The sequence below is a fragment of the Cervus elaphus genome, chromosome 7 (genome assembly GCF_910594005.1).
Source record: "Cervus elaphus chromosome 7, mCerEla1.1, whole genome shotgun sequence".
NCBI lineage: Eukaryota > Metazoa > Chordata > Mammalia > Artiodactyla > Cervidae > Cervus > Cervus elaphus.
Window position 1 is genome coordinate 36,887,164 of NC_057821.1, and position 14,445 is coordinate 36,901,608.

At 41.0% G+C, this 14,445-nt stretch overlaps 1 protein-coding gene across 24 annotated transcripts in view; it reads right to left on the minus strand.

The window, feature by feature from the left end:
• LOC122697542 overlaps window positions 1-14,445 on the minus strand; it is a 650,597-nt gene that overhangs the window by 541,040 nt on the left and 95,112 nt on the right. For 23 of the 24 annotated variants that reach the window (XR_006342085.1, XR_006342094.1, XR_006342096.1 and 20 more), the window contains one exon: window positions 10,244-10,287. Coding sequence is in view for 6 of the 24 variants with exons in the window: in XM_043908407.1 (XP_043764342.1) it covers window positions 10,244-10,287 (44 nt within the window). In the remaining 18 variants the exon portion in view is untranslated. Of the gene's footprint in view, window positions 1-8,330; window positions 10,168-10,243; window positions 10,288-14,445 lie in introns of those variants that run through there. The other variant, XR_006342095.1, reaches the window with a different exon arrangement.

Genomic DNA, 14,445 nt, shown 5'->3' on the forward strand with positions numbered 1-14,445 from the left:
GACCTGGGTTCGATCCCTGGGATGGGAAGATTCCCTGGAGAAGGGAAATGCTACGCACTCCAGTATTCTGGCCTGGAGAATTCCAAGGACTGTACAGTCCATGGGGTCACAAAGAGTTGGACATGACTTAGCAACTTTCACTTTAGGAGTCAAATAAGAATTCATATTCCCTAAGGTAAGCTTCATGATGGAGAAGTGATGTGTGCAGTTTGGAATCCCGTCAGTTATAAACGGACCAGAGACATTACTGAACCTCTTCTGCAAGGGAAAACCTCTCCCGTTCTCTTCTGTTAAAATGAGCACAGCAACTCTCTCTGAAGGTGAGACCTGTTGGGAAGGAAAAAATGAAGCAGCATTCCCTTTCTTCCCTTTTCCTACTGTCAACCAGAGACAAACTTTCCATCATATCACTGTGACAGAGGGCCTTACAGGGAAAAATCTATGAAAATGCTTTGAAAAGTGTAAAGTGATGTTTCAGAAAAACTGTTTCTGATCATGAGCACTTAAGGTTTACTGAGTCTTGCCAAGAAAGAAATAATAAATTATCACTTAACTCACATTGACGACTTTCTACTGAATAGCATCAGAACTTTCGTTCTTTTGGAAAGCAAATTATCCTGACTCATATGTTTTTCAACTCTGAGTTGTCTTTTGGGCTTGACTTTGTTTTGGTTTTGATTCTTCTGCTTCAACAAGTCACTATTAAGCACCCACTAAGTGCTCAGGCCTGTAGTAAAGAAAAAAGGTTGCAAGTAGGTTTCTTACCCTTGAGGAAGGTATAATATACGGTGGGGCTGTCTTAAAGTAAGTAGACATGAAATATGTGGATTCATCAGCAGCTGCCAGAGTTAAGATTGGGGGAAGGGAGTTCCTTCGCGATGAGGGAACAATTAGTTCTGTACCCTAACTGTGCTCATGGTTACTTGAATATATAAGGATGATAAAATCTCACAGAAATATATACCCCTACACACAAAAACTGACGCTGAAGCTGAAACTCCAGTACTTTGGCAACCTCATGCTAAGAGCTGACTCATTGGAAAAGACCTTGATGCTGGGAAGGATTGAGGGCGGGAGGAGGGGGAATGAGAGAGGATGAAATGGCTGGATGGCATCACCAACTTGATGGACATGGGTTTGGGTGGACTCCGGGAGTTGGTGATGGACAGGGAGGCCTGGCGTGCTGCAGTCCATGGGGTCGCAAAGAGTCAGACACGACTGAGCAACTGAACTGAACACACAAAAAAATGAATCTAAAAATATGCATACAGGGATTTCCCTGGTGGTCCAGCGATTAAATTCTGCACTTCCACTGTAGGGGGCACAGGTTCCATCCCTGGTCAGGGAACTAAGATCCCACATGCTGTGCAGGAAAATATAAAAATATGCATATAAAATCAAATAAGGTCACTACCTGAGTTAACAGCATTGTACCAACGTCAGTTTCCCGGTTTTGACAAAAGAGACACTGTTATATAAGAGTATCATAGGGAAAGCTGGGTAAAGAGCACATGGGAACTCGGTACTCTTATTGCCATTTCTTGAGTCAAGCTGGATCAAAATAAAGTAGCACTTTTTAAAAAGGGTGAAGAAACTCCCTATAAATTGATATGAAAGACCCTAAGATGTATGGTTAAGTGAAAACAAAGAGGACAGTACTACACAATGTGTGTAATATGCTACCTTTTGTGTAAAAGCTGCAAGTACGGTATTCACAGTCCCCTGCAACATGAAGGGACAATGGAAGGATACATAAGAAATGAAGAACAGTGGCTTCCTGTGGGGGTTGAAAAGGAGGAACTTGACAAGGCACAAAGATGGGAGCTTTTTCTACTTTCTGGGGTTTTGAACCATGCAAAGTTTATTGTCCAAAACAATAAATCAAAAGACAAATGAAAAAAATAATTGATACTATCAGTGCAAAACCCTATGTCATTAAATTATTCTTTACTGAACAATTTAACATGCATTATTTTTAATCCTCAAAACAGAAACCAAAGTGTCTTGAGTTTGTCTTTTTAAAGACGGTAAAACCAGGACTAGTTTTTAAAACTTGTGCCTAAGCCCGTGGTCTTTACACTATAACTGATTCTCTATTTAAGGTCTGCTGACCATGTCACGCTGCTGCTTCTTTCAGTGTCCCTGTGCCTGACTTTTCCTCTGCCTGAGACCATTCACCCCCTTCACTCTATTTTGTCTGCCTGGAAAACTCCTATTCAACCTTCAAAACCAAATACCTGTCTATCTGTATCACCCTAACCTCTTTACTCAAGAGAATATAGAAATCTTTTCTCTCCTGTGGCTTACAGGTTAAGCAGACCTTAAAAGTAACAATTATTCTTTAACTGTTTTTAAAGGCTTGGCATCTAGCAAAAGGCCTGGTAACTGTTGCCCAACAAATGTTCTTTCAGGTATAATGAACTCTTTAAAACTCACCATGATCATTAAGAATTAAAACCTCTCATTTGAAAGGCTCATTCACTTGCTAACTGATGTAAATAATGGCACATAGATATATTTAAACGAAAGTGGCTACAAATACTTTTAAACCCCCAATACCTTCTGTTAAGAGAAATCTCCTTTTATATAGAGATTTATAAATGGTCTACTTATACCTAAGTAGGTGTTCCTTACAAACTCTGTAATACCAAATTTCTGAGTAAGGCTGATTCTTAATACATATTTCTGGTAATCTCTTTGCAAAATATGAATTCCTAGAGATGTAATAAGACCTTTTACAATTATATTAAATTCTTAATATTCCTAAGCATGATCTTTTTGAATATCATTTTTTATGAAATGTGTTCACCTTTAAAGGTGAAACAAAGGTCACCATATTTAATAGAAACCTTGGTTCTTTGATGTTGAACTTCTAAACTACTCCATGATCATTTAATATGGCCTGGGTTTCTAGACGGACACACACAACTTGTAGCTTTATAAACTGTTATTCTTCTCAAAAAGAGTTTGTCCTCCGGAGAATGTTGCCCACAGGCCTCATAAAGATGCATTCATATGTACTCAGGTCAGTACAGCATGGAAGTGAAAGATACAAGGTCTGAAGTCGGAGGCCTGAGTTCCAGTTCTACTCTGCCAATTTCTGTGTTCTCAATCAAGATAACTTGTGTCTCACTTTCCTCATTTGTAAAATGAAGTTATGCTGGTATCAAATGCATTGAGATGTTTTCAAGATCAAATAAATTGCAATATATATATATATATAGAGAGAGAGAGAGAGTTTAAAACAATGCCCAATATATGCCAAGCACTGAATAAAGGTGGCTGTTTGGTCACTAAGTAGTGTCTGACTTTTGCCACCCCGTGGACTGTAGACAACCAGGCTCCTCTGTCCGTGGGATTTCCCAGGCAAGAATACTAGACTGGGTTGCCATTTCCTTCTCGGGGGGATCTTCCCGACCTGGGGATCGAACCCATATCTCCTGCACTGTAGACAAATTCTTTACCACTGAGCCAGCAGGGAAGCCTGAATACATGTTAGCTAGTAATAACATAGCTGACATTTGGTTCATGCTCAGTAAACAGTAATAACTACAAGAAGGAGCTTGTCTCTGTCTAGCTACACTTAAGGTATCTGAAAGAATTACCATCTCAAAATAAAGACACTGAAAACACCAAGATTGTGAGGGTGGGAAATGTACCTTCAGGAGTCCTATGCCAGCAGCATGAGATATTACTCTACATTCCGAGACAGAAGCCTGACTCTCCTCTAGTGAAGGAGACACACATCCCAGACCCTGGATTGTATTCAGCTTGGACGACTTTGGTTAATCAGAAGATATTTATTTTTCTTGGACAATTTTGGTTAATCAGAAGATAATTATTTTTCAAGTTATTTTTATAGTTTGATTTTTTTCCAGAGGTCACACAGCAACACTTCTTTTCATGAAGATGCTAAAACACACGATCTTTTTTTTTTTTTTTTAAGTCTCTTGCAACGGGTCTTTATCAATGAAAATAGGCCACAGTACCTAGTCAGATGTGTTCTATAAAAGAGTTTTCATTGCCCTGTGTTTACCTGTCCCATATACTTCATAACTCAAACCAGATGTACTATTCCAGTTATGCTACATAAAAGGCTTTATTATAAACAATATTTTAAGTCACTAAGTTAGTATCAAAGCCAGATCAGTATTACTAAATTGGAAAGACATTTCTCATGGGGAGAAAAATGTTCCTTAAAAATGTTGTGGAGTTCAAACAGATATTTATACACCTGTGTCCTTAGCATTATTCCCAACAGTCAAAAGGTTTCAGAAACCCTCTTACCCCATTGACAAATGGGAAAACAAAGTGTGGTATACACATACGATGGAATATTATCCATTCTTATAAACGAAGGACATTCTGATATGTGTTACACCATAGATGAGCCGTAAGAACACTCTGCTAAATGAAGTCAAGTCACAGAAAGGAAAATACTGTATGATTCCATTCAGAGGTCTTTAGAATAGTAAAATTCATACAAACAAAGTAGACAGGTGATTACCAGGGCCCTGGGGGTAGGTCAGCATGGGGAGTAAAGTGTCTAAAGGGTAAGGAGTTTAAGATGAAAAAGTTCTGCAGATGGATGGTGGCGATGGTTGCACAACAATATGAGCACTTAATACCAGTGAACTGTACACACAGCTTCCTTAAATGATAAATTTTATGCATATTTTACCACCAAAACATTATTATTGAGCACCTACCACACATACAAAGGAAAAGGAGAAGCAGGTAGGTACCAGTGAATGTGGACTAAAAAAACAGTTCATCCAGGTAATTCTGAGCAAGACAGACTGTAAGGAGCTACCAACACTGCCTTGTCTTTCTAAAAGAGCTCCCTTTTCCTTTGTTTTCACTTCATTATGAAAGAGTAAAAATTAACCTCCCAAAAAATTAAAGGGAAAACTAATCAAACTCGTATTCCAAGTCTCAGTCATATAACCCGTAAGTTCTGTTGGGAACTTTGGTATTTTCAGCAAAATAGCAAGAGCAAAAATTACAGGATCCAAACCTACCATCTCACAATGGAACTTGAGCCATCCATAATCTTTAATGTCAAAGCAGGGCCTGATATATTTCACTTAGGTTAATCCCATTAAGATCTAACTTTGTTATCCCTTTTACGTGAAAATACATTTAATTAGATCAGAGGGACGAAGAGGCAGTCTGGTTCTGCCACTTTGGTATCCGTTTCTCAGGATGTATGGATCTCAGGATGTATGGACGTGATATGAATATGAAAAGAACTATTTGCTTCTGGTACTTCATTTTTTTTTTTTTTCATTCTCTTTACCTTCCCTTGGAGCCTTCCTTATTGAACTGTTCTATTACCTGCTACCATAGCACTTTTAAGGGGAGAGAGTTCTTCGAAAGTAAGGAAGAACAAATATTTTTCATTTCTCCCACATCCCTCATGACACCTTCAGTTAACAGAAGTTTCAAAAAGAGAGCCCTTCGGTAACGAGTCCTGAGAAGTCAGCCTGCTCCAGGTCTGGCCATCTATTTCTTCTGAAACACTAAATTAAAGCTAATGGGGCAAATTATCTTTCTCCCTAGAAAACAGAAACATACATCATTAACTTGATCTAGGGACTAAGGATAAATAGAAAATGCTTAAGGGATTTCATAGGCAGAAAGAAGGACAAGACAACTGACAGGCCTGTACTGGCTGTGATAACACAGATGTCTTACTCAGGAGGTTACATTTTTGCAATAAACAGAAAACAGAAGTTAGTGTGATAACTGTTGAATCTGGGGAGTACTAGAAACCAGGATGATGAAAATCAACTCATGGGAAGTCTCTAGCAGGTCTCTATAACTCAATTCATGTGTCTGCACGAAACATAATCTCTACTTGGAAGAGTCAACCCCTGGGCACTTGTGTACTCATCTGATTTAGTATGATCTAGAAAGAAACACAAAACATTTCAATATATTTGAATTATTTTTCTGATTCTTCAAAGGTAAGGTATTTATTTCATTCTGGTAAAAGTTCTGCTGGAACTAAAAACAGGTGGCATATGCATATCCGGTAACAAAGCTGCGAGTTTGCATATCAACAGAAAACAGAAATTTTCTAATCACATAAATCATACATTGTAACCACATGAAAACTAACTCTTTCAACTGCTTAGTGAGAAACATTATTTAAAAGGTCTACGAATCATCTTCAAGGCCAATACCTCCATATCCTGCAGGGTAGTGATGGGTACACAAAATGGCTGGGGAAATACATAAAAGTTTATTTTCCTAAAAGATATGTTAAATAATAGTCCACCGACTAATCAAGTTTTAAACCTCTGCTGTCAATTAAGAATACATAAATTCCTGAATTGATTACATTTTTCTCCCATCTTGAACAATGGAACTGGGTCTTTATTTCTGCCACATCTGCCATCAGCAAGGAGAAGGAAAGGGCATGAAATCAAATAAGCACTGGCATCAAGAAAAGCTTACCTCCTTCCCGTATTTTTTAATTGGAAAAATAAAATTTGTTTTCCAGTAAGATAGTTCATTTAAAAAAAAAAAAAGATCTGTTTCTACTCAAGGCTAGAGTTCTATTTATTTTTAAAATGAGGCACAGGAAACCTCCCAAGTGCAACTCAGATTTACATCTGGCTAATCCTCCAAATGTGACCCACCAAGTTCATGCTGTTTATTGCTAATGAGTTCTGTGATTTTTGGATAACACGTGTGAGAGATAGCAAATTAACTACTGCTAGTCAGCAGCAAGCAAGCAAAAGATGTCTTGGGAAGCTAGTGTGAGCAAATCCTGCCAGTCAATTTCTCATCGCACTTGCCAGAAATTTGGTGGGGGGACGGGATAAAGCCTGCCAAGAAAAATCAGTGGTGGAACTTGTTTCCCTTTCCTTTTTCCATGGAATATTTCAACACTCAAATACAAATACAGCTCAATCTTTCCTTTCGGTTAACTTTGGGACTGTAAGGAAGGCTCTGGCTGCACCGATACCTTAGAGAAACTGAAATACCTTACGCTGCAAAATCAGTCCCTCTGAGTTCCTTCCCCGGAGCCATAAAGAGAATCACAGATGTGAGAGGGGTTATCATTTACATCCTATAGGAACAGCCTCCTCCAGCACAGGTACAGTTGAGTCGACAAAATTCAGTCAAATCCCCTCACCTAGAACAAACTGGCCAAAAATGTTGTGCAGAAGAGCAGCACCAGCTGAAAATAAAAAAGTTAGACTGGCAGAAAAACACTTGCCCAAATCAGGCCACTAATAGTTTAAGACTCAGTTTGAAGACCATTTACTCTTTTGAAGGGTAAGGCCCCTTGGAAGTATACTTGCAGGATCTCTTATCTTCTTTCTCATCTGAATCCCAAACCAAACCTAGTGGTTCTGAATCAGGGCTGCAATTAGCATCACCTGGAAAGCCTTCAAACCAATGTGGCGCTGGGAACCTTACCCATTCGCGTCCCTCCACTCCCCACCCCCAACTCAGTTGAAACCCGAAACTCCTGAGTTTAGGGCAGGTGACTGGTGTTTCTTAAAAGCCTCCTAGGTGACTCCACTACACAACCAGAAGATGAAAACCACAGCTTTAGAAGTTGTTCCCCCGCCCTCCGCCAAAAGAAGCTAGTTTCTCTACCAATTCCACTCAAAGACATTAGAGCTCTAATTTCCTCTAATTTCACCCAGACTGTCCTGTTGCAAAAAGTTCTAGTCATTACTTCCACCGCCTGCTACCATGCACGCTTCCTAATGTGGAAGCAGGCTGAATCTGAAGCTCTCCACTGCTAGAGGTGGGAGCACGCTTGGAACCGGGCCTAGGAGGCCATGAAACCCCAGACGCCATCTTGGTGATTGAAAAGGAGATACAAACTATTGGGTGTAAAATACTCAAGGATGTATACACAGGGCATTGTCAAGATGTTGTAATAACTAAATGGAAAGTTAACTTTTAAAGAGTGTATTAATATTTAATAAAATGAAAGGCAAAACTCCCATTTCTCTCTACCTGCACACCACTTCTGACGCCAAATATGCAGGCTTTCCCACACCAAGCAATTTTCCAATTCTCGACAGTCACGGAGTGGATGTCCTATACTTTCATTCAATTCTGACCCTAACTGCCCCCAAATTAACACAGGCCTCACTGGTTTAGGCCTCTGGCCTACAATACTGCCCGCTCCCCACTGGAGACGCCAATTTCAAGTTCAGGTTGCAGCCTGGGCTTCTGACCCACCAATGTTAAGTCGGGGCTGGGGTGGGGGGGGGTGCGGGGGGCGTCCCACGACCCCTCCTTCAGGCTTCACAATTTACTAGAACAGCTCATACAGCTCAAGAAAACAGTTCACTCACCGGACTGGTGGTTTATGATCAAGGACACAACCCATGTACAGACAGCCAAATGGACAGAGGTACAGGGCAGGGTGTGTGAAGCTTCCACTTCTGTGTCAGGACGCCAACCTCCCTCCACCACCACACACTCAAGGAAGCCGCTCACCAAACACCACCCGCACCCCACCCATAGGCTTCTTCGAGGGCGGTCTCCTTACGTAAGCACGTAAGCACGTAAAGCAGGGTTGATTGCATCATTGGCCACAGGTGCTGTGCTCAACCTCCAGGCACACTGCCCTTCCTGGCGGCCAGGGGGCGGGGCTAAAAGTACCAATTCCCAAAGAGAAGGTTTGTTCCCCTGCCAACCTACCTCCATATTTCAGGGCTTTCCAAAATTATCACCTCATTAACATAAACTCAGCAGTGGTTTAATGGGGCTTTTTTCCAATAACAAAAGATGGTCTTTTCACCTTCTCCACTCCAGAACTCTATCTGGTCATTTGGACAATAACCAAATATTAGAATAAAAGACGCTCCTATTGCTCATCTCTTAGGAAATCACATGGGGTTTAGGAGCTCTAGCCAAGAGCTAGGAACAAAGGCCAAAAAATATATCTTAATATATCACAGTATTCGGGGTATAAGTGCACCATCTTAGGTATTCTGAGGGTCTCAGGATATGCCTTCAAAGACCAAATAGTTGTGTGTACTACCATGTGTAAAAGAGATATCTGGCGAGAAGTTGCCATATAATATGCCCAGCTTGGTGCTCTGTGATGACTCAGAGGGGTGGAGTGGGGTAGGGGAAGGAGGCTCAAGAGGGAGATGATATATGTATAATTATGGCTGATTTGCATTGTTGTATGGCAGAAACCAACACAATATTGTAAAGCAATTTTCCTCCAGTTAAGAAGGAAATTTTTAAAAAATAGATTGTGTAGAGAGCACACAATTTTTATTTTCTTTGGGTCAGTGGGTAACATAACTCTACCAGATATTAGAATCACCTGGAGGGCTCCTTAACCGCCCCCACTGCCAAAGTTTCTGATCCAGCCCTTCCCGGGTAGAGCTCAACTATTTGTATTCCTAACAAATTTCCTGGTGATGCTAATGATGCCTGTCTCACTACACTTCTGGTACCTCCAAATATTTGAAATAACAAATATTTCTTTTTGCTCTTATTTTTTAATCTCCCCCCGTTTTACTGAGATACAATTAACATACAGTCTTGTGTAAGTTTTAACATGTACAGTATAATGATCTGACTTACATAACTGTGAAATGATTACAATAAGTTTACTTAACATCCTGTTAACACCCATCATCTCATATAGGAACCAAAAAATGAGAGAGAAAAAAACCATTGTTCATTGTAATAACTCTTGGGATCTACTTTGACAACTGGAAACTCTACCACACAGCAGTGCTAGCCATAGCACTCCTGTTCTATTTTATATCCCTAAGAGACTTGTTTTTCCAGTATCTGTCTACATAATAAGAATGCTGAGCATTGACTAGATACGTGATATAAAGGAATTATTGCTAATAATTGTTTTAGGTGTGAAAATAGTGTTGTGTTTATGTTTTTAAAAAAACAAAAGTTCTTATCTTTTAGAGATACATATTGAAAAAAAACTTTTAAACATTACAGATAGAGTTGACATCTGCCATGTACCCAGGCACCTTCCTCATGGGCAACCTTTGTCCTGAAGGGTTACAACATGCATGTATGAATGCATAAAAATAAAATCAAAAATGTGATAGAATAATAGCATAAACAAGGAACTTAAAGGAAAGCAAAATGGAAAAGAGATAGGGGAATGGTGACCATTAGGATCTTGAGGGCAGCCCAGAACTGAGCAAGAGGCAACAAGTAACCACCAAGGGAGTCAGGGATTTACCTGGAAAACTTCCCCATCCAGGAAATCTCTTACCTGACCACGCTGGGTGTCGAGGCTTCTGTGGTCACCTGGGAGCACTGGGAGAGAAAAGGAAACTGAGTCAGAAGTTGTAAGAGTAAATGGAAGGAACTCACAGCAGAGCAAGGTTTCAGAACACAGTTCCGTCCACCTTGAAGGTTCCTAGAGGAAAATTTGGACAGCTGATTGTTTCTTAAACAATACCCCTAAGAACGGCCTCGGGCTTGACAGCTCTGGAGTCACGCCAAGGGCTCCCTCTGGAGAGAGAAGCCCTCCTCCTACCTGGAGTAAAACTGGAAGCATCCAATAAGGCATGGTTTTCAGCACCAGTTCTGCTGGTCCCTGGCTAAGGACCTAAGCCCATCACTCCCTGTTTCTGGACCCAGACTTCATTATCTGGAAAAGGAAGGAGGTTTTTTTGTTTGTTTTTTTTCTTCTTAGTACTTTTTTTTTTTTTCATTTTTTTTTATTAGTTAGAGGCTAATTACTTTACAATATTGTAGTGGTTTTTGTCATACATTGACATGAATCAGCCATGGATTTACATGTATTCCCCATCCCGATCCCCCCTCCCACCTCCCTCTCCACCCGATTCCTCTGGGTCTTCCCAGTGCACCAGGCCCGAGGACTTGTCTCATGCATCTAACCTGGGCTGGTGATCTGTTTCACCCTAGATAATATACATGTTTCGATGCTGTTCTCTCGAAACATCCCACCCTCGCCTTTTTAGATGTGATCCAGGGTGACTCCCAGAGCTGACAGGACAAAGCTACACTAGTCCTGGGATCAGACGAAAAGAGAGGTAACAGGAGTATACATGCTAGACCCTACAGAGTTCTTTTCTGTAGTTTATTTAACTGAACTTCTAAAAGCCTTTAGTAAGGCAAAAATGGATGGCAACAGAAGGCTGTGGCCGAGAGTGCGCGGGGACTTGCGCAAGGTCACACAGCCAGCTGGAGCAAAGCCATAGATCTAAATCAGGAGCTGGCTGACCCCAAAGGGGAAGTCCTGCGCATACAGCCTGGGTGATCTACCGGGCACCATCCTGCTGCTGGTAGTGTCACATCAGAGCCACCGTGAACTCTGACCCCAGGACTGAAAAGACAGGCACGGTTACCTCAAGGCCTAAGCTTGTTTTCTGTGCCCAGACTTATCTTTGCAAAGAAATCTGCTATTTTGTGAAAATGTTCTTGACTATAAAATAATTGCCTAAGAGACTGCCCAGAAAAATAAGTCTATCTTCCTAATGTTTTTACTTTAAATTTTGTATTTTCCTTTCTCTAATATTCCTTGTTTAAGAGAAAAACCCAGTTTATACCAGCAGGTTATGTCTGGATACAAGGAAGAAGCTGGGAGGTTTTGATCTCGCTTAAAATTTTTAGAGGCTACAGCCCCAAACTACTTATTTTCTCAGCACCTGGTTCCAAAAGCAAAGTTCTTGGCAAGTCATGAAAGATTCAACTATTTCACACCGTGGCTATTTTTTTTTCAGGAGCAATAATTTTCTAGGGATTAGAAATCCGACATTCCTATTAGGCCAAGGCCGTGAAGCAGCTTCAGTGAGAGAATCCACTGCATAAAGCAACTGTCTGGCTCTCTGGGTCCAAGGTCATTCTTCTTTCCTTATAGGGATTCACCTAATTGGCTACGCACACTCGTCCAGTGAATCAGGTGGCAAGATAACCTATTAGATAGATCAGTGGTCTGATGTAGGACACAGCTGCTCTGCTCCCTCCAGGCTTAAAATAATTCAGCACTACCAACCTCCCCCATCACATACAATTAATTTTATGAATAGATACATGGGTACATAGACAGAAACATATTGATATAACTGAATCACTCTGCTGTACACTTTGCTAACACCACACTGTAAATCTACTGTACTTCAATTAAAAACATAAATAAAAAAGCTTTTAAAATGTTTAAAAATTTTATGAAAGAGGAAAAAGAAGCATGGGTAAATAAAATGGCCGACACACACCACCCAGCAGGAAAAAAAAAAAAAATGCGCACAAGACACTTGCTTCCCCAAGTGCTCACTGACCCCGAGGCGATAATAAGGGAGTTCTGCAAAGGCTGCAGTAAAAAGTATCCTACATTTAGTCAGCCCTAACCCCAATCCAAATTTGTCTCCCACTCCACAGCAGGAGGGCCTTACTAATTGGAATGTGCAGGTCACGTGGCCTGGAATATGTTTGGGCAGCACAAACCTCCAGAGTCCTGAATTACAGACACACACATGCACACCCCACTCAGATTTTTAGTTCTCACAAAATCTAAATATGCACAATGAATGAAGTTTTAAAAATGAAAGGCTGTGTTTGTATGACGGTTAAAGAAATAAAAAAACAGATGAAGATGTTTTTTTAAGCACAAATTTCCCCCATCAGACCAGTGGTAATGATTCAAGATGAAAACAACAAAGACGCCTGGTGAAAAGGGACCCTCTAATCACATTAGCTTGTAGTTCTAAAGGAAGATGGTTGCTCTGAATTTCCCTTTATACATAGCAACTTCAAAAAAATTCCTATTTTCTTAGTACATCTTTATGTAGGAAAGCCTGCATGCCTTTGAAGCCTCAACACAAAACAAACAAGAGTCTTTACAAGTCCTGTCTGACCACCCAGGGAGAATCAAATAGTATTTTTTCTCCAGTAGGCCACCCCAGGATACCACGAATAACAAGGAAAAGGAGGAATTCATCATGTAACCAGGATGTATTTTTCTAGCGTCGTTATTACACTGTTTTAATCTAAATATTATGCTATAGTGCTCACTAGCAAAGCCAAAGGACATCTAATTATTCGTCTATTGAGCAGAAGTTTTATTGAAATAGCAGAAAATAGGTTAAAACCAAGGGAACAGCAGAGAGGAGGAAGATTAAGGAATTTTCTTCTCAAAATCCCAAGAACTGAGCAGGGATTTTTAAAGTGCTGATGTTCAGGATGGTAGGCTGGTGAAGCCAGGTGCCCGAGTGTTCCTTAGGACAGAAACCCTGGGATTAAAACTCTCAAGGGCTTAGACTGCAGGAAATTTGGGGGAGGGAGTTTCTTCCGCATCACACTGAAGAGCTTAGTTGCATGAAAGTATTTTAGAATCATAGGAAGGTCTCACCACCATAAACATCCTGCAATGCACTCTTTTAATCATGCCCAATCCTGCACAAAACCTCCACATGGGCCAAATAAAGACCAGATCCTGCAGCCAGACACTAGGGAGTCTCTCCTAACAGACTCAAATTGTCTTCCCAGGCTTGTTTTCTGTTACCACCCCTGGGGCTCAGGATGCTATGGGCCTTCTGCCATCCACCCCTCTTGTCCCTCCTATGTGCCGGGCACTTCCTCCCAGCCATGCCAAGGGGCATGGTCTTTTATTCACCTGCAATGTCCAGCCACCCTCATCTCTCTACTGACTCAACTTTCAAGACAGAAGGATGAAATTGGGGTTAAGAGCCCTCCTCCTGGATCCCAGCTCTGCCTCTAAACAGCCTGGTGGCTTTGGACAAGTGGCCTCGTCTCACTCCCTGCCTCAGTTTCTCCATCTGCTAAGTGGGAGTGATAAAGCCTATCTCCACTGCTGTGAACTTTAAGTGAGACCAGGATGACAATCCATGGGCGCTCACTGACTCAGCATAACCTCCCTCCTCTAAAACTGAATGCCCCCTTCCCTTACCCCCAAGCCTTCCTTAACACTTGCAGCCAAAAATCATCTCTCCCTTCTCTAAAGTCCCCTCTCAGTTAAACTCAGCTATGCTGGGTTCCTGGGCAGCCTCCAACTGCACTACTACTACTCCCTTAAATGTCACCACACCTATCATACTACTGTTTTTTGGAGGAGGTGGGACTCATGTTTAATTCATGTTCACTTTCTTCCCACTCTCTTACATATAATTATATTATAATTGATTATAATCAATTATAGATTATAATTCTAGAAGCTCAGGCTTCTAGAATGAACAGGACCCAGACAAAGCCTATTATTTATTCTATCGATAAGAAAACCAAATAGATGTATCACTGGTTAAGTATAATAATACGTATAACAGCAGGATCTTATTTACAATCTAAGTGTATTCAGAACTTTTCAGATAAACAGCAGCTCTCCCCCAATTCCCACCCGATGTATCTGATTCACGCCACGACCTTTACCAAGAGCCAATCCCATGCAGCAGTCACACGTTTGTCCCCCAGGAAGCCCACAGACGGACCATCCCC